Source organism: Sinocyclocheilus anshuiensis, unplaced genomic scaffold, assembly GCF_001515605.1.
Source record: "Sinocyclocheilus anshuiensis isolate Anshui unplaced genomic scaffold, SAMN03320099.WGS_v1.1 scaffold691, whole genome shotgun sequence".
In the NCBI taxonomy this organism is placed as follows: Eukaryota; Metazoa; Chordata; class Actinopteri; order Cypriniformes; family Cyprinidae; genus Sinocyclocheilus; species Sinocyclocheilus anshuiensis.
Genome location: NW_015552577.1, coordinates 70,565 through 93,892, shown reverse-complemented (window position 1 = coordinate 93,892; position 23,328 = coordinate 70,565). Strand labels below are relative to the sequence as shown.

Sequence of the window (23,328 nt, the reverse complement as noted above, 5' to 3'; positions counted from 1 at the left end):
CGTAAGTAGACATTGATTGGCCAAACGCGTATGAAAACGCCCTCACCCGCCATAATTTAAAATGCCGTGTGAACATACTGTAAACATTGTGTCAACTTATTTCGCAAGTATGGAGAACAGCGATAGATGGACGGACGCTGAAGTGCTGGCACTTGTAGCAAATGTAGCACTGCCAGTTGGAGATTCTTAGTCCTCCTTTCCTTTCTTTCAATCGCTTTACGTATACATCGACTTTCCATGTCCATTATTGTGAAACCAGCGAGACACAACAAAAACACAGCTCCGTTCACAGCGTCCTCCATCCTCCTGTTGTTAATGTTGTTCTTCTTTGTTTCTGTTGTTGAACGCCGCGCACAAATGACGATGCTGTCGACCGGCTTACGTCACTTCTTAGTACACACTGTCGGTGCTAATGCAACCCTTTAAATGGTACTGGGAAATAGTTTGCGCAAAATCGTCCCAGTACTTTAGTACTGTACATTTAGTTCTGGAACTAAAGCGGTGCGAAAGGCCCTACTATGTACCATTTAGGTGCTAATATGTACACTTCAAATGCTGAAATGTACCTTTAAAGAAGTGCTGAACTTACTGAAAGGTACTAAAATGCACCCTTTTGGGTCAATAAGGTACAAAAGTCTACCTTTTGAAAACTGTCCCAGTGACAGTTTTTGATCCTAGTTCAAGGGGTAGTTCACCAAAAAAATGAAAAATCTACTCCAAACCTTTAAGTTCCTTTCTTCTGTTAAACATTAAAGAATAATGTGAGTAACCAAGTTTCTGGTCCTCATTGACTACTATAATATTTTTTTTCCATTCTATGTAAGTCAGTGGGTGACCATCAACTGTTTCATTCAAACATTCTTCAAAATATTTTCTTTTGGGCTCAGGAGAACAACGAAACTCATACAGGTTTGGAACAACTTGAGGGTGAGTAAATGATGACAGAATTTTTGGGTGAACTGTTCCTTTAAGGAGAATATGATAAAATCACAGATGGGATCTTCAGATAATGAAAATGTCCAATTGTAAATGAATGAACTCTCCCTGACATATTAAGGCAATTGCAGTATCGTCTCCTAATCTGCGAGGTCTAGCTGAGTCATGCATTACAGTCTGGTGTGAAACACTGACACTCAAGGGCCACAGGTTCAAGTCGGGGTCACGCGCTCCGCAAGTTGAAATCTGAACAGGTATCTATGTAAGTGTAGAAAATGAATTATTCATTCCAACAATTCATCCTATTAGTCTGTGTGGAAAAGTGTAATATCACCTGTCGAGAACCGTATGTAGGGTCTCTGATAACTTACCCAGTTGAGGTTTTACAGCACTTGATGATACACGAGTGAGTAAAAGAGAAAGCAAACACAAGACTGTGCATTGTCTATTGATGTGTCTTCTTGAATCTCAAATGAGTCCTGACCTGTTGAGGCCCATCGCAGTACCCTCAAAATTGTTCGAGTGAGCCGGCCAAGCCGTATTCAAGTTTCATGAGTCACAATATGTCTAATCATCATGCCTGTTTTCCCACCACAATACAATAAGTGCTCTATGAAAGCATCAAACGCAATATCAAACCCATATTTTACGCCTCTTCTCAGCCGTGTGCAGTGTAAGTGAAGGGACAGCCCCTGAACTGTGTGGCCCAATTCATCCGTAACTCTATTTTCCCTTGTAAGGTTACTGATGACGTCTAGGGCGTGTCCGATGATACAAAAAAAAAGCCTTACCGACACACTTTCCCTCTTATAAATCCATAAGAGCAGCAAAATCAGAGTAATTTTGTTTGTTTTTTATGTGGCAGTGCTGGAGTCCCAGCGTTTTCCCTGGAAGCCATTTGGCTTAATCATACATGTGAATTAAAAATAGCCTTGAAGAGACAAAAAAGTACACTTTTAAATAGAGTACTTAATATGGAAATAATATAGTTTAAAGTAATATACTTGAGTGTGAAATCTGTGAATTGAATGTGATGTTTTTGGACACTTACTGCATTTTATTTGCAATGAAATAGAGGTTTATTGTAGTTTGCATTTATATTGCTTAAGAGTGCTTTTTTGATCCACTTAAGTAGAACTTAAGTACATGTTTATGTTATTTCATGTTTTTTTTTCTATTGTCTTTGAAATATGGTTAAAGTGTCACTGCTGAATGTTCTGACAAGCATTCATGGTAAACTAAAATATACTTTAATGTAATTTCTATCGAAACCTGTATGTTATGAAAATAAATATATTTGTATGTAATTACTTTAAATATTTTGGAAAACACTGGGACTCCAGCACTGCCACATCAAAAACAAACGAAATTACTCTGATTTTTGCTGCTCTTATGGCGTTATAAGAGGGAAAGTGTGTCGGAAAGGCTTTTTTTTTTTTTTTTCAGTGATGATATATTAACTTTTGTAAATAAAATATTTAATAACACAATACATTTGAAAAAATAATTAGATACTTTACATGTTCTTTAGTATGTTAGTCAACACATTAAAATAAGTGCACTTCTTTAAAGCACCACAATACTGATTTTAAATGCATTTTAAAGTAAAACTCTTAATTTGACATTATTACAAAGTGCCTTTTTAAGAAACATAGTGAGGAAAGTGCCTCTCTTTAAGTACACTTAAGCGGCCTTTTATTTCATTAATATTATACTTTTAAGATTAAAAGTACACTACAAGTGTACATTAAATACAATTAAGCACACTTCTTTTTCACAATAACTAGTCTCAAAGTACCCCAAGGCTAAGACTTGGGTCAGCAAGACACCTCAGGTTAGATCACATGATTTCGTTAACACCAAGGTACAATTTTCCCCTGATTCTGAGAAAAGGGAAGCAGAACCACGCAGTCATGTATTCACAAGGAAAACTGTTCCACTGATAAGAGAGGCCAGTCATGGAAACATTTCACCCTCACTTGTCCTGAGGCTAACAGCGAGTGTAGGAAAGTGATCCAATTGTATTTGGTATTAAAATGAAGATGTTTATCATGTTTATTACTTTTTCATAGCGATGTAAGAGTTCTCAGTTGCATTTTGCTGAAGTATCAACTTTGTCTTGGATGCTTCTCCTTAAATTCCTTTGGAAGACTGAAAATAGAAACAACAACAATATTAATTTGAACTGCACAACTGATTTATTATTGGAAGAATTTGATGAGAGACACCTGAGTTTGTATTGCGATCTCTGATTTTAGTATTTTGGTGTCACGACAAAGCAGAATACAGTTTGAGATATTGTTGAGGAGACATGTGTAGTAGGGTCCATGCTGGGAGAAAAACCAGCCGAAGCTTGTTTGCTGGTCTCCCAGACTGGATTGTTAGCTGGTTTTAGAGGGGTTTGGGCATCTTTTAGCTAATTAGACCAGCTGAACACTCAGTTAAACCAGCTAAACACCAGCTTGAACATGTTGAGAGACCATCTGACACTAGACCATCTTTTTTACGGTCTATAGAAGAAAATAAATATTAAAGACCTCACTTATGATTTTTTTTTTTTCACTCTTATGGGTGGTTAGATTTGGCACTACAACTCGGCTATTTAATGCAAAATGTCAATTTTTTATGTTTTTTTTTTTTTTTTTATTTACTTATAATCATAATTCCAGCCAGAAGAAGCTGAAAAATATGCATTGTACATAGAGAGCATAGCATATGCTAATTTGCTTCTCAACTTTTCCTAAAAAAAAAAAAATACAATAATAAAAAATATAATAATAATAATTTCCTATTTTAAGGTTACTCCCAACCCTGGAAACATATAATTAGAAAAACATGCAATATAACAATTAACTAAAATTTGTTAAACATGCGTACAACTCTGATTTATTTTAAACCAGCGCTTAACCATCATTGTAAAATGCTTTGTCAAAATAATTTTGACATGTCCCTGCCATTTGTCTCTTAGTATTATTATTCTTTTTTTTATTATTTTTTTTTATTATTATTTATTCATATTTTTCTTCTTAATATTATTTTCTATAATAAATAATGACTTTTTTATCTATTATGGTTATGCAGAGTCACTTACAATAAAAATAAATAGGGAGACAATTTTTTGATTCACAATCAGAAATGTGTAGCTTATTAATAATAAAAAAGTACTTACATTAATTGATCTGTTATAATGTGTTTTATTTTAGCTGTAAAGTTGTTTTCTTCTTTTTTTTTATGGTCATTTTGGGGGTTTTGCCATTACATTGTCTTGGTAACAAAGTTGTTAAATTGGACACAACTGTCAGCATTATGGACCTGTTTTGCCCCTGTTTCTGTTTCAGTGTTCCCTTATTTGGTCATGTTCCTGTTGTCTCATTATTAGTTGATTCCCCACACCTGTCTGTCCCTCGTTAAGTTTAGAATAAATGTGTAGTCTGCCTCATGTTTCCTTGTCGGGTCTTGAACGTCATCCTTGTGCTCTGTGTCTCCCAGTTGGATTATTAAAGACTCGTTTTGTGCAATCTCCACGTCTCCACATTCCTCCCGTAAGCAAAGCGTGACAACAACACACACAAAAAAGTTTTTCACAACAAATTCATGCTAACATATTGTTTACATCTTGCGGCTAACCTAACATCTACAGATTGGCCTCATTCACTTCCATTGTAAGAATCTCACTGTAACCCTGATTAATGGTTTTTATAAAGATAATCACGGACAAGTGGGTTCCTGTCCTCCACCCGAACCTCCTCCTTAGTTCCCACCCGTTCCCCCCCCTCTGTTGTTCTACGGCGAGAGGACGCGCCTTCCGGGAGCGGGGGGCGATATGTCAGGATTATGTACCTGTTTTGCCCCTGTTTCTGTTTCAGTGTTCCCTTATTTGGTCATGTTCCTGTTGTCTCATTATTAGTTGATTCCCCACACCTGTCTGTCCCTCGTTAAGTTTAGAATAAATGTGTAGTCTGCCTCATGTTTCCTTGTCGGGTCTTGAACGTCATCCTTGTGCTCTGTGTCTCCCAGTTGGATTATTAAAGACTCGTTTTGTGCAATCTCCACGTCTCCACATTCCTCCCGTAAGCAAAGCGTGACAACAACACACACAAAAAAGTTTTTCACAACAAATTCATGCTAACATATTGTTTACATCTTGCGGCTAACCTAACATCTACAGATTGGCCTCATTCACTTCCATTGTAAGAATCTCACTGTAACCCTGATTAATGGTTTTTATAAAGATAATCACGGACAAGCCGATATTATATTTTGCGGTAATCGACATTGTGCCGCAGGTGCTGTCAATAGAGTTTAACTTTTACTGAACCCAGGATTTTCCATTAATGTGCACAATGAGCAAATGGCCTTAACAGTATGTACATCTGAGATCTTGCCCTAACCTGCTCCTATGGACAATAGACATATTCACTGCGTGACATTTGGGGGGTTTCTGGTTATTTCAGAAGTCTGCCTTTTGCCAGGAGCATTGACACAGCAACACACAGCCTATTTTCCTTCAGATACAGTAAAGTGAGTGTGTAGCAACAACAGCCTGTCTCTCTCTCTCTCTCTCTCTCTCTCTCTCTCTCTCTCTCACACACACAACCTTGAGGTTACTTCTCGGCGTGGTGTGGGATCCCGGCCCTGCAGGCTACAAGTTTGTGCGGCAAAGCGTTTATAGTCTTTGGCATGGAACTGTTGGAGGTGCTGGTTTGGCCCTCTTACTCAACCCGCTGAAAGTTATTGTATTGTCACATGTAATGGAAACAATTGCCAAAAGAGACAGTCAGCAGAACCCAATACAGCGTGGCACACATTCCCTACACACCTCTCTGTCACTCCCTGACTACGGGGGCAAACGCAGGGCACAGAACACCCAGACTACCACAAGAACCCCACAAGGCCTGCTGTGGATATTCTTTATTCAGTGGGTCACAGTTCCAAGAAGATAAAAATGGCTGGAATAGCCATAAAATTTATGGCAGAGAGTGGAGTAGAGTAATGACGCCAATGCTTGGCTCAGTTACTATATATTTCAGGGTGTCAAGTGGCTTGTCAAGCTTATTGTTATTTTTAATTTTAAGTCGAAATTTGGCTTGCTGTCAAAATCGAATGGAAACTCACACATAAAATCCTAGTATTTGTTCCTGTTCGTACTATAGTTCCCCCAGACCGAGTGGTATTTAAATATCCCATGGGCTGGGAGGTGATAATGAGAAAGTGTCCCCTTGAAAATGATCCCGTGTTCACTTGTAAGCAAGGTGAGGAATTAATTATCTAGCCTAAATGGTTTCACAAGTTCATTGCTACTACACACAATGTGTTTCTCCTTAAATCATTTCCCATGAGAATATGTTCCAGCATTAACTGCCCCGTTCCTCACACTGGGAGTCCAGACCGTCTCCAAAGACTGTTCCCTTAATAACCCTCAGTGGCTTTTCTCCAGGTCTTTGAGAAAGTACAAGCTGAACTGTCCAAGTAGTAGAAGGATGTTCATTTGTTTCAACGACCGAGCTGAGAATCTGAAATATTTTTTGTCAAGCATGGGGAAAACAAATGGAAGAAAAATCCTCAGAAATGTTCAGTTTGCTTAAGCATGTTGCCAAATAATGCATACATTCAACATACTTTGTCAGTGTCAAAAAATTATATGTTTTCAGTGGACTTTCAACATTTTTGGTAATTAAGATCTGGCAACATACTTTTTTGTTTTTATATATGGGCGAAAATTTCACAGACCGCTTTCCTCATGCATGAAATCACCCACATGCCAACAAACCAATGACAACGTGAAACAATAATGACCCAAATCCCTCCGTAACTTATTTGCAGAAAATTGCCGTTGTTTGTCAAACAATTCACGGACAGTTACGTATTCCCATAATTTTGTTATATTAGCTTTAGCAGAACCTGATTTTACCAAGTGAGACATGTTCCTGGATCAACATCTTTGTTGACCCTGGAACAACATTGTGATTAACCAATCAGATTTGAAGAACCAGTTTATAGTTTTTGTGAAGTTTAAGACTTCCAATCAGTGTTTGGTGCTTGTACATCAGTGTCATTCATCTATCATTTCCTCTGATTTTAGGGATTACTCATGGTTAAGGTTAGGTTTAGGTGTAGGGATATGGTCAAGACTACATTTATGGATTAAAATGTTCCAGGGTCAACAAAATATGTTGACCTAGGAACACATCTAACTCAGCAAAATCAGGACGTGCATTAGCTTTATGTTACACCTCAAATCACGAGGAATTGTATAGCAATGTTAATATTACTAAGCCAGTCCCCAAACTCATTCTCTCAAATGTCTTGGGTATGCAAAGCATTCGCAGCTTTTATGGACGGATATTGAGTACAGCAGAAAATTTCATTCATTTTCTCCATGGGGAAATTGATTTTTAACAATAACTGATCAACCTTTAAAGACAGACCTGTTGTACAATCAATAAACTGTGAGGTTGTTAATTGATTGCACATGTTTTTGTTGAACCCATCTGTTGTTCAGTGTTAACTGAACTTATTTTTAAAACAATCCTGTTTAATAGTGGAATTCTTGGTGAAAAACTACATTGCCCATGATGTAATACTGTAAAGAGAATTCCACCAATCAGAGAATCACAGCGAGCAAATCAGGCCAAACAAAAATCATGCCAGACAAGCTCTTTAGCCCACTCCTCCTCTTTAAGGGATCTAAAATAAGGTATAGCAGAATAAAGCATTAATATGTGCTTTATAAGTACTAATAAACAGCCAATCTGCTAGTAACAAGCATGATAGTAAGCAACTAGTTAGTCCTTAAATTAAAGTGTTACCGCCACATTTTTGCGTCAAATTTAAAGTTTGTACTGTGGTGAATCCTCTCATAGCTGGTTGGTTGGTTCATGGTTTATAATGCTTTAACAAAGCCTTTTTTATAAATTCCTATGGGAAAAATTAATGGGAAGAATACTTCCGGAACCAGCACCAGCTAAAATGTGGGTGGGCACTAATGCATTCTATATGGGTACCTATATATCATACAGTACATACTGTATATTGCCAAATTTGGTTTGGACTTGACAAATATTACTTGAAGTACATGTATGCTTATAAAAAGAAGAAATGTGCTCAAGACTGCTCTCTAGATTCTGCTAATGTTCTTGTCAAATCTAACGGTGATTTTGTTTTTGCAGCGGATGTGGCGCGCTGCTTGAACAGTGCGCTCCAGGTGGGCTGCGGTGCCTTCGCCTGTCTTGAAAACTCAACGTGTGACACAGATGGCATGCACGACATCTGCAAGTCCTTTCTCTACAGTGCTGCTAAATTCGACACTCAGGTATGTACGTTTGTATACAATTCAAGCCAAAGAACAATAAAGATATATCAGTTCATCAATGGATACACAATATCCTATTGAATTCAAAGGCGCCTTCTCAGCAGACAGTAGGAAGCTAAGAAGCAATGGGATTGGATGAATCCTGTCAAATGAATGCGGTTGAATTCCACTGAGATCTGAAAGGCCCGATGGGAGCTATTCTTTTCAAAAGTTCTTATTACAAAGTGATTCATAAACGCTTTCTTAATTGATGGTCTTATATAGACTCACATTATATCACAATAAACGTTGCCTTAGTAAGCTGACCGCCAATTTGACCTCAGACAAATTTCTTATTATCAAGTTAATACTTTGCAAATTGATTAGAATGAATCATTGAAAAGAACTGGTTCAAAAAAATTAGTTGTTTGAGAACCATTACTACTTTTTAGTGGCCAAGGTTCCACTTAATTATAAGATGGACTGAAGTCACAGTTCAGGCCTGTGCTTGACTTATGGTTTCCTGTTCATTTTGCAGGGCAAGGCTTTTGTGAAAGAAAGCTTGAAGTGCATCGCCAATGGCATCACTTCCAAGATCTTTCTAACAGTCAGACGTTGTTCCACCTTCCAGAGGATGATTTCGGAGGTTCAAGAGGAGTGTTACAGCAAGCAGGATATTTGTACAGTGGCCAAATCAAACCCAGAAGCCATTGCAGATGTGGCTCAGCTTCCCAGCCACTTCCCCAACAGGTAAGACTCATGAACAAGATGAAAAGATTTCATCTTTTGGTGTACACAAAAACACAAAAAGGGTTTCAGAGTTGTTGACCAAACTATCATGCTAGATTTAGGAATTAATCTAAATCAGTTAGGTGGTATATATTTTAAAGTATAAAACATTAAGTATATATTTTTTTTAAATGTACCTGCAGATAATATAATATTACTGAAATAAAAGACCACTTAAGTATATAAATAGTATACTTTCATGACTATGTTTCTGAACACAACTTAAGTGGACTTTAAAAAGTGCACATTTAATCATCTGAAATTAAAAGTTTTACTTTAAATAAGATTTTAAATCAGTCATTCGTTATTAATAAACTTTTGTCATGATATAAAAAGTACACTTATTTTGATGTGTTGACTAACATACTATAAAGCACATGTAAAGATTATATATTTAACTGTAGTGTGTTATTCAATATTACATTTAAAGTGAATATAATTTAAATTGACAAAAAAAATACACAGAAGTTTCAACAGAAATTACATTAAAATATATTTAGTTACCATAAAAGCTTGTCTGTACATTCAGCAGCACATTTTAACATTTTTAAACATATTTCCAAGACAATAGAAATTTCTGTCAGGACCACTATCGTCAAAGATGATTGAAAATTAGCATACAGTTTGGATTGGTGGTATGGTTCCGTTCTGGGCAAGAACTCCCTGCGCCTCCATGCAGCCTAGCATGGATGAGAGCAGGGAGAGCAGCAATAACCCCCAGGGTAAACAGAACAGAACTAACATAAATGTATTGCAGATATTGTTAAAGTTCAATCATTTTATGTACACATTTTAGAATTAGTCTGATTCAAAGGAGAATCAGAAGGCTGAATCCTGACTGACAGAGGAGGAGCTGGGGATGGAGGAGGGTAATTAGCTATTGAGCAATGCGAAAACTGCTGATAATACTGAGGGACCTTATATATGAATGCTTAGATAGGTGTCGTATTCCCATAGGTAGATGGGGATCAGCTGAAAGTCAGCGGATGCGAGCTTGACTAACGTGACCTGCCAGAACTAATGCTACGCTTGATAATTATTAAATTGCATATAAATATGTACTTACTTAAGACGGTCAAAAAACAGCTACTTGCATTTTTCTAGGGCTGTCAAATCAATTAATCGTGATTAATCAACAATTCCATCCACGTGTTCCTAAGTACAAATTCAAAATTTGCATAAAAAAGAGGAAATTTTTAATAATGAAAAAATTTAGATAGTCATTTTAAATTTGTAATAATGTAGATAGTACTCCTTAATCGTTATCTATCATGAGCTTGCTAGAAATCAGACTGATTTTGTGGCAACAACCAACATTGTAAAAAATAATTATTTGTAAGGCATTCAAAAAATATAAATGGTCTTAACGTGTTCATTTTGAATTCTGTAGCTTTCTGATGCTGCTTAACCCGCTAATTTGTTGACGCACTGGCTCAGCGTGAGTTTTCTCTGTCTCGCCGCAGGTTTTATGGGAAACTACTGCAGAGTTTGATGGAGTGTGACGATGAGACGGTGGACCTGGTGAGGGCAAATCTGTTGACCCGATTAGGGCCCGAGATCACCATGCTCTTCCAACTACTGCAGAACAAGCCGTGTCCGTCTGCTGCAGTACCTACTGGAATGGAGACTCGTGGTGGGTGGCGGTGGTCTGTCAGTCCCCATGGATACAAGATCCAGCCAAATCTACGCAACAGAGATGCCTCGAACCTCTTTGGCAAGAAACGCAACATTGGTGACAGCTCTTAACTTCAGACCAATTTGCCAGTCCAAACGTAGCCATCGTGCACACATACACAAACGCAAAGTGAAAACACACGCATAAAAAAAGAAAAAAGACAAAACAGTGGTTTATTTTCCGAGGCTATACAGGGACGCATTCCTTCTCAACTGGAAAAAAGCATGCACCAGTGCGAAAACATCTCGAATGTCCAATTCTATGTTTATCACTTCATATTCGACGAGTTTTACACGTTCGAGGGGAAATCGGCCTGTAGGTCGAGTCAAGGTCATCCAGCGGGAGTCATCTAGGCCATAATGTAGAGAGCTCTTAGATAGACTTATTTCCATGAAAATATCTCTAGAAACAAAAGGAAAATACTATCGGGAAAAAAAATCAATAAATAGCCATTTGTATATGAAATATATCTTACAGAGATTACAGCAAATAAAATGTATGTGTATATAAACTGAATCTAGCATTGATGTGAAATAGTTGGCATGTGTTATAGAAACAAGAGTGTACTATTTATTTATTAACAGATATTTTACTACTACTTTAGCTGTTAATCTCAAATTGCCACTAGCCTTTTTGTGAAACTCTCCCATTTGGTGAGAGCTATCTTTAAATATCGATGTGCAGGAATTCATTAAAATACCAAAAAACTCAAGTTCACTTCAAACGACGTCGAGTACAGCAACAGTAGATGTCATCGATCCACACTGGACGCCCAAACATTATTTATGAAACGAGTTAGAGACGCACAGGAAGGGACCGACAACTTCTCTTTGCATTCCTTCAGCTTCATTCTGTAGACCTACAGGAGCTTTTTTTTTTTTTTTTTCACTGTTCGCAAACATTTTCTTATCTCTTGGATCGCCTCTCTACTTATTATCTGTTCAAGTAGTGCAGTGCAAATAAACTCTGAGAGGAAGTTCAGTTCTAAGCCCTGAGCGCATTGTTAGCGTTACGTCTAAACACATATTTTGGCCAACTTATTGGACAGATGAACAAATTACTCCCTGGTGAATATGACATGCAGAAGTGAGTTCAAGCACGCTGTTCCCAGCGTCGCTGAGTCAAAAACTAAAATAAATAACCTAGATGTCTATTTAAAAACATATGAATTGAATGATTAATATTTATTTTCTTACTATATTATTTAAATGTTTATTTTATTACATTTCTTTGGGCAATATTAGTTCATTCAGCAAGCATCGGTTTACAGATATAATGCTTTTTAATTGCTTCGGCATCCATTTTTGGGAGCAATTTGAAATTTAATTAATTGATTGCTTATTTAGTCATTCTGAGTTCACTGACCCATGTAATGACTCTGTGCTGGTCATGGGGGAACGCGCTGGTCATACGAGTCAGGCGAATGCTATATGGGACCACTATAATGCAAACTTTGTCAAAAGTTTATCGAGCATTGTCACATGCTGTGTATACATTCAGGGTTAATCAGCTATATATACTGATTAACGATATATATATATATATATATATATATATATATATATCGTTAACTTTAATAGAGTAATTGACATCCAGTATTTCATAGCGCTGTCGTTAATGCGGTTTACGCGAGGGGTTAATTTGGGGCAGTCACTGCAAAGTGTTTTCCGGAGCCATTCTCGACACTATGCAATATACAACGTTTCCGAAAGGCCTATTTCTCTCAGAGTGTTTACCCAGGGTGAATGGGGAAGATCTCTCTGTAAGTGTTTCTTGGGGAAGTTCAGATTAGCAAAGACTGGAGAGCAGTGTATGCTTGGGAACAACTAAGGAGCGAGGGCCAAATCCAATCAAACTACCGCAAAACCACTTTTTGACTATTCCCGTCCAAAAATAAATTCCATAGCAAAGAATCCATTTCACCACTGAGTGATTTAACCATTCAAACGACCAATCTGCATCGCTTAATATGTCCTGATTTGTTTGAAAAACACAGGCTAACCATTAAACGGCTTGTTTTATGGTGAACTCGCACTGGCGCCGTATTGGTACTGTGGTGATAATACAGCAGTTTGATTGAATTGGACCCAATGAGAAATGAGAGAGCAGAACTGGAGAGGGCAGAATGACTGTTTTTACTTAAACCAAATGATCTGCAAATCTAAACGTAATTCACCAAACTATGCAATAATCGCTAGAAAGGTTGCAAACTAAAATCCATTCTATTGAGCCCTAAGCGGAAATGGGGCCGTTTAAGTTTTGAAACTAAGCAGCAGTAGCTTTTTTTCTTCTCCCATATGAATCTGGCCACCTTTTCTGTGTGTGTATGTATGTGTATTTATAATAATATATGCACTTTCCGTCTTACAGGACCACTATCAAAGGGCATTGAAGCATAGTTAGATTCTGCTCAGAAACACCAGAGTAGCTGCTGCATTCTTGTTGAACAGACAAGGATGCAATGGCAAAGTGAGGATTTTTTTTTGTTTGTTTGTTTGGGAAATACGGTATGATATCACAATCTATTAAACACCAAGGAAGTACCTGTACCAAACAAAGCTGCTAAACGGATTTCCAGCCCCACTGTGTTATGTCAAAGCTATTTTTCCAATACAATCCCACCGGTTTGTCCAGCATTCACTGTGTGTGAACATTTTCAAACTAAATGACCAGTGACTCGATTATGCATTACCACTTTCATGCACTTCTGGTATCTCAGCAACAAGGTGTCCATACCATCTCCAGAGAAACAGCAGCAAGTGCAGACGTTTGCTTTAGCCCAGCTCAGAGACATTTGATGTTTAAAAAGATGCTGGTGAACTACTCTTAAGTAGCATTAAAGTTGCAATGCTGTTCGGAAGGTTTGGCCACTCTTGTCCTGATCGCATCTTTTCTTCCGTTACTGAAAGGGTGTTGTACATTTAAATGTAAATGTATGTTATGTTGTTAAATTATTACAATGCAATTGCTAGACTGCTGTGGATATAAGGCTTTTTCTCTCATTGGAAGCCTCTGTCACATCTTCATATTGTGATTCAGAGAATTTTCCAAAAAAGTAATGGATTTTGTAAACTTCAGAGAATGTATATTTTATCAAATGTGTGTATTTGGTGCAAAGGGGTGCCTACGGCACTGAAGGTTTAGTGCAGCTCTCTGGTCATTTGAACTTGAACAGCATTGTGCCCTTATCACGATTTACGGTGGATTAGCAGAGCTTGGAGACTGACCCTTCTTGTTGCCAAATTTAAAGTTTATATAACCACTGCCTCAAGGAAACATCTAGACTTAGAATCGAATTGCCTGCGTTATAGAAATAGTATAGAATGTAGAGTGGGAATGATTGGAAAATGTGTGATCAAATTGTCCCAATCAGACATGTTTCAGGTTAGTTTAGTACTTAGTTGATACTGTCATTATACGTCATAACCAGAAAGATCAGGATGCACTACAATAGAAGCGATCTGTTCGTGCAGGTCCTTCGTTGTCTCAGATTCACCAAAAACTGGTGATTTCTCCTCTTTGATCCAGGGCCCTGAGGACTATAGGCTACACAAGCCATTAAACTGTATGGTACTCTCCTCTCAAAACTTGAAACCACTTATATCACTCATATTCCTGTTTATGTTCAAGATTCAATGTTTTTTTTTTCTTTTCAAATGCAGTATGAAACCAAAATAGGAAAAGATTGTTTTGCAAGGCATTCTATTTAAGGCATTCTCTCTTGTTTTCGTCCCTAATGTTACACATGATGGAAATTTGTGATTGATTTGCACTTTATACTGAGCCCATATACATATATACTTGTGTATATGTGTTGGGGTTTCTTTCTGTGCTGACAGGACAAAAAAAAAAAAAGATACAAATACATCAACTATGTGTCTTTTACTGTGTAATAATAAACTATGATCAGATCTGGCATATGATATCTAATTTTGTGTTCTTATTAACCAATGAATGTATATTTGCTAAAGTACTGGATGCATGAGGTGCAGTGTTGTTTGTTACATTCATCATGAGCAAGTTAATGAGCTCCTATTATAACCCATATATTCTAAATGGTACAATATTAAAAACTTGGCTTGGGTACAATGAATTGACTCAAGTAATGATATAGCATAATCCTAGAACAATCTTAAAGGGGTAATTTACTGCTGGCTGATGGGGTTTTAAAGAAAGCCAATTTATACAAAATCGTTGCTGCACGACTTAAGAAAACAATGAAAAAGGGATGTAGTGGGGAAAAAAAAGGTAGGAAAACTTGGAACACCCATAATGCACTGGGCTCAAACTGACTATACGTAATTGGGGATACAAAAATGCAATTTGCAGTTTTCACAAAAGCTGTCAAAAGTCATCCGGTTAATGCATTATTTTGTCATCAGATAGGTTGCTGAAAAATAAACAGGACTGTCTTGGTGCAGTTAACATGGAAAAATAACACACATTCTTCATTTACAGACGCATTCTTCATTTCATCTTCATACTACAGATAACAATACAACATTGGCTGAAAATCAGTGAAATTGCACTTAAACCATTTGGTTTCATATTCAGTCAACAAATAAAGGATCAACAACAATTTGACTAGTCCAACACTGTTCACCTGTATGTTCATTATGAACATACAGATATGGCCAAAAGAATTTCTACTCTAATTCTAATTCTAGTTTGGGTATTGCAGTAATGCAGTAATACAAAGTGTTAAAACGACACCATATAATGAAATTCTAGAGAATTCTGGGCTTTCGTATCTGTGGCAGGATCAATGACAAATAATAGTGTCCAGTGTTGTTCACAATAAAAAAATACAGAAAATAAAGAAAAGGAGGAATCTTTTAAAAGTCTATACTAAAAACATTGAAAAGCTGAAGTTTCAATTTAATGACTCCAAGAAAGGAACCATCAATTTAAAAGTAATACAACTTTTTTCTTGCACCTTGAGTACATGCGCATGGGCAACATAACTGCTTCCCTCATTTTTGTCTAAGAAACACATGAAAGATGATGCCAAAGTATTTAATAAGATTTTCATTTCAAGAATTTAATTAGAAATTAAAAACATATTCAAGAGCTGCAGTCTTTGCATGTATGAATTTAATTTTTGTATATACATTACAAGCAGCTGTAACTGTAACTGTTACATTGAAATACAAGTCAAAATCAATCTGATATTAAAGTGAACTCTAATAAGGTGAATGGCTTCTGTTTGTTTCCCAGAGTATGTAAGTTTGGTGAGTGGGTACAAAATCCATGAAAAAGTTGCATAAAGTTGTTTTATGGCTGCAGCAAATGCATATGTACAGCCATATGTGTACAGCAATTCACTGTAATTACGACTTAACAGTAGGGGGCTCCAAAGTCACAAAAAAAGCAAAACTACGTACAGTACAGTTGCTTTAATAGATCTCGCCTGCATTTCCCAAAAGCATTGTAAGCCTAAGTAGATTGCACAAATGGTCTGGACAATTTAATTAGGCTTATGATACATTTGGGCATGAGCATCATGCCATTAGCTATGTTTCCATGCAAAGTTGCAAATTTAACTTATGCACAAAATTGGAATGTTGCGTAAAACATTTGCGAATAAAGCACCGTTTCCATCCAATGAGTCAAAGAGAACATTTCAGAATGACCATAACAACATTTCAGATGCTTTGCAACAAGGTTAGTCCTCTGGTTAGTCAGGATATGCCGTCCCATCACGCAAAGTATGTGACTTTTTTTAAAGCGCATGGAGGAATTTATTTAATAAATGTTTTTCCATCTGCCATTATTCATTTTAACCCTTTTTTAACCTCAAGCAAACCTTTTTGACAATGATTTATTTATTTATTTGGCATTTCCATCTCTCATTACTGATGCAATACTTTAAAATGTGAATAAAAACAGGGCGATAGAAACAACTATTGTCGCCATTGGCATTTTGCAGAAGGCCCATTTCTGAAGGCCCTCTGTGCACAAGTGAGGTTCATATAGAAACGATTTGCTCTGGAAGAACTTAACTAGTCTGCACTAAGCCCAGATCTGAAAAGGATCTGGAAAGCTTTTTCAGATGAGTGGAATCTCTAAAGGGAAGGATTTATGAGTTCGGTTTAGAAATCAAATGCTCAACAAGGACATATAGTCTAGGTCTAGAGTAGGATAAATGGATGGACAGAGTCGTGCTTTACAATATTATGAAATGAGCTTCTGCTCGACACTCATAAAGATGCTTAAAATACATGCTGTGTGTGACCAATCTGCAACAGGACCTCTTGTCCCCGAAGAGAGACAAGGGGTGCTCATGCCTTCAGAAATTAACTTTCTTAAACTCACTTCACAAACACGCTGAAACTGCAAAGTGGTTTGGTTCTGTTCTCTAAAGAGGCCTGAGGAAAGGAAGCGAGTCGTGCAAGGGAGACGAGCTGAAGCGAGGCGGAGCGAGGCAGCAGCTATCTCTAGCAGTGGGGAGGGAGATAATTTCATGGTAATTTGGACGAGTCCTGAAGGGTTTTTCTCATTTTCTGCACAAGCTCACAGGAGCAGGTGATGCGGCAGCTTGGGCTCAACATTGATTCAGTCATGTTCCACTTATTTAGTCATTCACTTAACTCACTCACTTGCAAACGTCCTAAGTAGATTACCATGCCAGGAGCGACAACTATTAGCAGCGACTCAAGCATCATGAAAGCTGCTGCATACATTTGATTCTCAGAATCCTGGACGCTCTTCCAGCTGGAATATGGTTGACTTTTAACCCCACCAGCGCTGACTTTCATTACACCGCACTGGCAAGATGTGTATTGCAGTCTCAACTGTTGGGTTGCAATGCAAAAATTAAGGAGGCTGTATTGCTGAAATGAAAACTGGGATATTTCTACTTTGGCATTCATCCATACGTATCCATTTAAAAAAAAATCACAAGAGGGTATTTCTGATATTTTATGTCCTAAAATAAAACATGAACATATCTTGAGCTTGTGTCAAACTCAGACTTTATTCCAGACATTAACCACAAACCCATTAAAAAAACCCACTGACTTGAGGACGATGGCACTGAAGTGCTAAACTCCTTGTTTCCTAGCCTACAAAATAGTCTACAGTATATCAACCCTGCAGCACTTTTTATTATTATTATTTTTCTAGATATGTTAATCTTATATTTTCTCTAAATGTGAATCGGACATTTTCTATAAATGTAAATCTGACATCAAGGGAATTGTTTGCTTTTAAACAGAACTGAACGGAAAGACAGAAACTCAAAAGGTCAATGATTGTGATATTTTAATAGACGCTGATAAGATTTAGATAGGATGACTATCCATGAATTCATCCATTTTCTATACTAGCTTCATCCTCTGTAGGGTCAAAAGGAGTTATGATTGTTTCACAGAAATTTCTATTGTTATCGGGGACCATTCCAGTTTCCATTTTACCATGGTAAATATAGTACATAGTATTATGAACTATGGTAATCACATTGTTGTAGGCTGACTACTCTCAATAACATTCAATATTATCAACACACTTAAATGTAATTAACTGTAAAGTCTCTTCAAAGTAATATACTGCATCCTTCTTCTCCTCAAACTATACTCTAAAAAATGCTGGGTTAAATACAACCCAGTGCTGGGTAAAATAGGGACAGACCCAGCATTTGGGTTGTTTTAACCCAGTGGTTGGGTTGCTACCAAGAAAGTTGGGTTAAACATTTAACCCAACCGCTGGGTCAAAATATAAATAAGCAAATATATATATATATATATATGTGTGTGTGTGTGTGTGTGTGTGTGTGTGTGTCATATTTTGATAGAAATATACATATATGTATATATATGTATGTATGTATATTTCTATCAAAATATGACATTTTCTAAATTATATATATATACAGTGGTGTGAAAAAGTGTTGGCCCCCTTCCTGATTTCTTATTTTTTTGCATGTTTGTCACACTTTAATGTTTCAGATCATCAAACAAATTTAAATAATAGTCAAAGATAACACAAGTAAACACAACATGCAGTTTTTAAATGAAGGTTTTTATTATTAAGGGAAAACAAAATCTACATGGCCCTGTGTGTCTAATGTCCCAGGGGCGACTCCCATAGCAATATGGTAGAGTTGGTACTTAGTGCTCGCCATGGTTCTGGCATGCACTCCCCTCAGCATGGTGGCGTGGGTATACCGTTCCCCATAGCGACCCCTAGAGGACGCAGTTCGAAGTTCCCATGAAAGGGAACGTCTCAGGTTACTTATATAACCATGGTTCCCTGAGTAGGGAATGAGACACTGCGTCCTCTAGGTTTCTTGCCATGCTGCGGACGCAAGCTTCAGACGAAGAAGTGAATGATGTGTGCTCCCGGCGCCTATTTATACTATAGTCGCACCAGTAGTGACGTCATGGCTGTCGCCGGCCAACAAGTTGGTGTTTTTTCAATGTATGCTTCAGACATGGGTCACGACGAGGCGTTCCCCATAGCGACCCCTAGAGGACGCAGTGTCTCGTTCCCTACTCAGGGAACCATGTTTACATAAGTAACCTGAGACGATTTTTTAGAGTGTAGACTGCTAGTCTACTGAGGATGGCATTGTCACATATCTATTAAGACAATAAGTTAGCACTGATAGCTACTAAAATTACTACATAATTACACTGAATAAATTCAACATTGTTACACACAGAAAAAAAATAGTACCCTTTCAAAATATACTAGTACATTTTAGGTACTAATATGTACTTTTAAGTTACTAATATTTACCTTTAAGTTACTAATATGTACCATTTAGGGGTAAATAAGGTAAAAAGATGTACCTTTTAGCTTTTGTACCTTAAGGTACTGCCTCAGTAACAGCTTTGTATCTTATTTTCTGAGAGTGTAGTCCATTTTCACTGGAAAAATTAGCATGAGAAAGCAGAGGAAGAAGGTGGATTTGAAGCTGCTATAGCAAGCAACGCCCTCTGTTGGTCAAAGCAAACATCACATGATTGAGACAGGAACCTGTAGCCTCTGTTGCTCTGCCTTTCTTGCAGCATTATATATCACATTTTGCTGGCTGTTTTGGATGTTTTCTTTTAATAACATTGGTTTTGTATGATAAACCATACTGTATTGGGTCGCCACTTTAGCTTTATGTCCAATAAAATGTCCCAGACTTGAAATAAAAGCAGTTGAGAACCACAATATTTTCTCATCAACAGTACCCAGAAAACAAATATTGCTTATTTTCCCAAGGAGAAGACATTTGGATTTCAGGCTAGTTCTTAAAAAAGTACCAAACACTCAAGAGCAAAATAAATGCTGTAGCTAGTACATAGCAGACATTCATACTACACACATGGACTAGCAGTGGCTTATATAAGAGACCTTGCACACACGCACGCACACACACACACACACACACACACACACGCGCACACACACACACACACACACACACACACACACACACACTTTAACTGACTGCTGTGCCACTTATGTGCTGCTTCTAGTGAAGTGAGAATCAATGAAGCAAGTTAATTGAGATATGGAGGCTTGTGTCAATTGAAGTGAAGAGCTGACGGGGGCCTGTGCACTTAGAGTGCATTCACCAGGCCACACAGACCATTTATTGACAATAAACTGCAAAAAGAAAAAGAAAAATGGAATTCAGAATCCTCATGCATTGACGTAAATGTGTGTGTGTGTGTGTATTTATATATAAATAAGCATATATATATATATATATATATATATATATATATAAATAACGGAAATGTAATAGTTTACTACACTGAAGGGAAAAAAGAACATTAAAATACATTTGACAAGTACACATAAAGATGCATAAAATCATAAAATCCCTCTGCAATCAATGCAAAATATGTTCTTAATTATAAGAAAAGAGGCCAGACCAGAGTTTGAACAGAATGTACTTTCTTTGCAGCTGAATTATAATAATGGAATAACAGCCAACACTAAAACTTTCATTTGTTTATCACATTCTTACCTTTATATTAATTGAACAGAAGGCTAATGCACAAAGATGGTTTAATCTGTATAACAGCACTGTATGTCGACATTGTCTCACATGTGCCATGTAGTTCAGGGGAAGTGTGTTGCTCTATTCAAAACAAAAAGGCTAAAATTGGCAACAGCACAAGCAGTGTTTTATAAAGAGGAGAAAGGAAGAGGGCAGTAGTGAAAAATGACACAGGGACTCAGTCCAGGGTGCAGTCACAGTTCCTAATTGGACAATCATTACCATACCGCCATTTGTGGCTAAACTGTCTAAACAAAAGCTCTTGGTCCTCAACTGCACAAATCTAAAGTGACGGCTCCTGTAGTATTACATATTGGAGATGCCATGTGAAGTTCTCTCCAGTTACTGAACCCAACCCCAAAAACAACATACATTCGCACAAGCTGTGATCTGCATCCACACTGGTCCGTCTTCACAAACCATTCCGTTTAACACCGGAAAAATAGCAAGTACATTATTTCAGACTTTGTTCTTGGGACTGTGGAATTATGTAACATACTCTTTCCAGATGTACAGAGCGAAAGCCAAGCTCAGAAAAGTTCATAGTCTCCAAGAAGAATGGCTGTATTCACAGGTGTGGAAGTGCCTGCTTCGGGAAGTTGCCTTCCGATTTATGGAAAACTGGAAAGCTGAACAGCTTACTTATGTAGCCAGGTAAGGTATAGCCCAGGTATGATTGGCTGATGTAATGTGTCTTGACGTTTGTACCAGTTAACCATGTTGTCATTTAGGAGTAGAAACTTTTAAAGCGGGGGTTGCAGTCTTTTAGCGTGCCCACATGGAGTGCGGTGCTTAACCAATTGTATTGCTTTCACAACTGTGTGGTGTGGGGATGGTGTGAGGTGAAAATCCAAAAGGCCCTCGCTGGCCATTTCTCTCCTACTGGTAATTTCTGTAACTGGTAGATTTGTGTATCTGATTTGATTACGATTGTGTATAAAAACCAATGTGTTAAACGGTTTCATTTGTGTTATAAATAAATGGTTTGATTTTTATACTTTGCCTATGTCTCCATGCTCACCCTGCCTTTGGCAATGAACCTGTGTGCCCTTGTATAGGGTTGTTATGTCCCGGTTTATTCCGGGTGGCGTAGTCGATTTGTATCCATTGTTGTTGGTAATTTCCCCTACCTGACCACTTATTGCCACACTTACAAGAATAAAATATAGCTGCAAGCAGCAATTGCTGGGCCAAGCACTCCAGAGGCAGAACGAGAAGCTAAGCATGGCATGGAGCATCAGACCAAATGCGACAATGAGTAATAAAAGCAATTTTAGGATGATTGTAATTGAAATGGCTGAAAAATCATAAATACAACCACTAGTAATATGATTAAATGGCTTATGATTTTTGACCAACAGGTGGCGCTGTAATCAAATCATTTTGGTGTGTTCTGTGTGAGGTGACAAAGGCACACACAAAGTTTGGTATCATAATGTCAAAGTTTTGAAGAGATATAGCCTCAGAGTCATTTTGGCACCATAACTAAAATTTGTAGCAGCGCTGTACGAAAACGGTTTCATATATCGACACGGAATCCATAACTTTTTGTCAGCGCAGTCTGAAGATCATCTGACTCGATTTTGGTGAAAATCGGACCAACGAGTGGCGAGGAGTTAAAAAAAGTAGGATTTCAACATAAATCAAAATGGCGGACAGAAAGTTCAGCTTACTCTGGCATATTTGGTATCTATGTTGTAGGCATAAGCCAAGGAATATTTTGATATCAGTTTCATTGCAATAGACTAATGCAATCAAAAGTTATTAGCATTTTTGGAAATTTCGTAATTAATAATAAATCAATGGTTTATTACTCTTGGCCAATAGGTGGCGCTGTTACCAAATTGATGTGGCGTTGTCAGTGTGAGGTCACAATGGCACAAACAAAGTTTGGTGCAAATATGTCAAAGTTTCGCAGAGATACAGCCTCAGATGCATTTTGGCATCTTAACCAGCAAATTCGTTGATGCTCTAAACGAAAACCGTTTCATATATCGACACGAAATACATAACTTTTCGCCAGCTTGGTCTTAAGATGGTCCGAGTCAAATTTGGCTGACACAAAACCATTTGGTATGGTTTGACTCTGCATGATGCACCGAATCTAAAGAGACCTGTGTCTCTTTTCACCTTTGTGATTTTTGGCCAAAACATTCAGAAGTTATAAACAAAAATATGCATTTTCATATCTCCTGACCACTAGGGAACTGCCTCGGGGGAACTGCGAGCGGACACCGCCGCCTCGGGGGAACTGCAAGCGGACACCGCCGCCTCGGGGGAACTGCGAGCGGACACCGCTGCTTCCGGAGTCTTGTGAGCGGACACCGCTGCCCCATGGAAACTGCGAGCGGACACCGCCGCCTCTGGAGCCTCGTGAGCGGGCACCGCCGCCTCGGGAGGATCGTGAGGGGGCGGTAATCCTCAATGCACCGGTCTCCCTGGCGGACATTGAGGAACTTTCCTGCTGGACCCATGCTGGGCGGATTATTCTGTCACGGCGCAGTACAGAAAACACAGTGTAAACAGGGGTCTGGGTCCAAGTGCAGGTTTTATTTAACAGCAGGGGAAAACAAAGGTAAAAACAGAAAACAAACAGAGCTAAGACTGACACAGGCTTGAAACCGAAACGGACGCTGA

The 23,328-nt window shown here is 37.9% G+C and overlaps 1 protein-coding gene across 1 annotated transcript in view; it reads left to right on the top strand.

The window, feature by feature from the left end:
• LOC107665189 (stanniocalcin-like) overlaps window positions 1-11,171 on the top strand; it is a 17,968-nt gene extending 6,797 nt beyond the window's left edge. Inside the window, exons 2-4 of the mRNA XM_016455969.1 lie at window positions 8,106-8,248; window positions 8,766-8,977; window positions 10,480-11,171. Of these exons, the coding sequence (XP_016311455.1) occupies window positions 8,106-8,248; window positions 8,766-8,977; window positions 10,480-10,762 (638 nt within the window). The 3' untranslated portion in view covers window positions 10,763-11,171. The remainder of the gene's footprint in view (window positions 1-8,105; window positions 8,249-8,765; window positions 8,978-10,479) is intronic.
• Window positions 11,172-23,328: the final 12,157 nt, after the last annotated feature.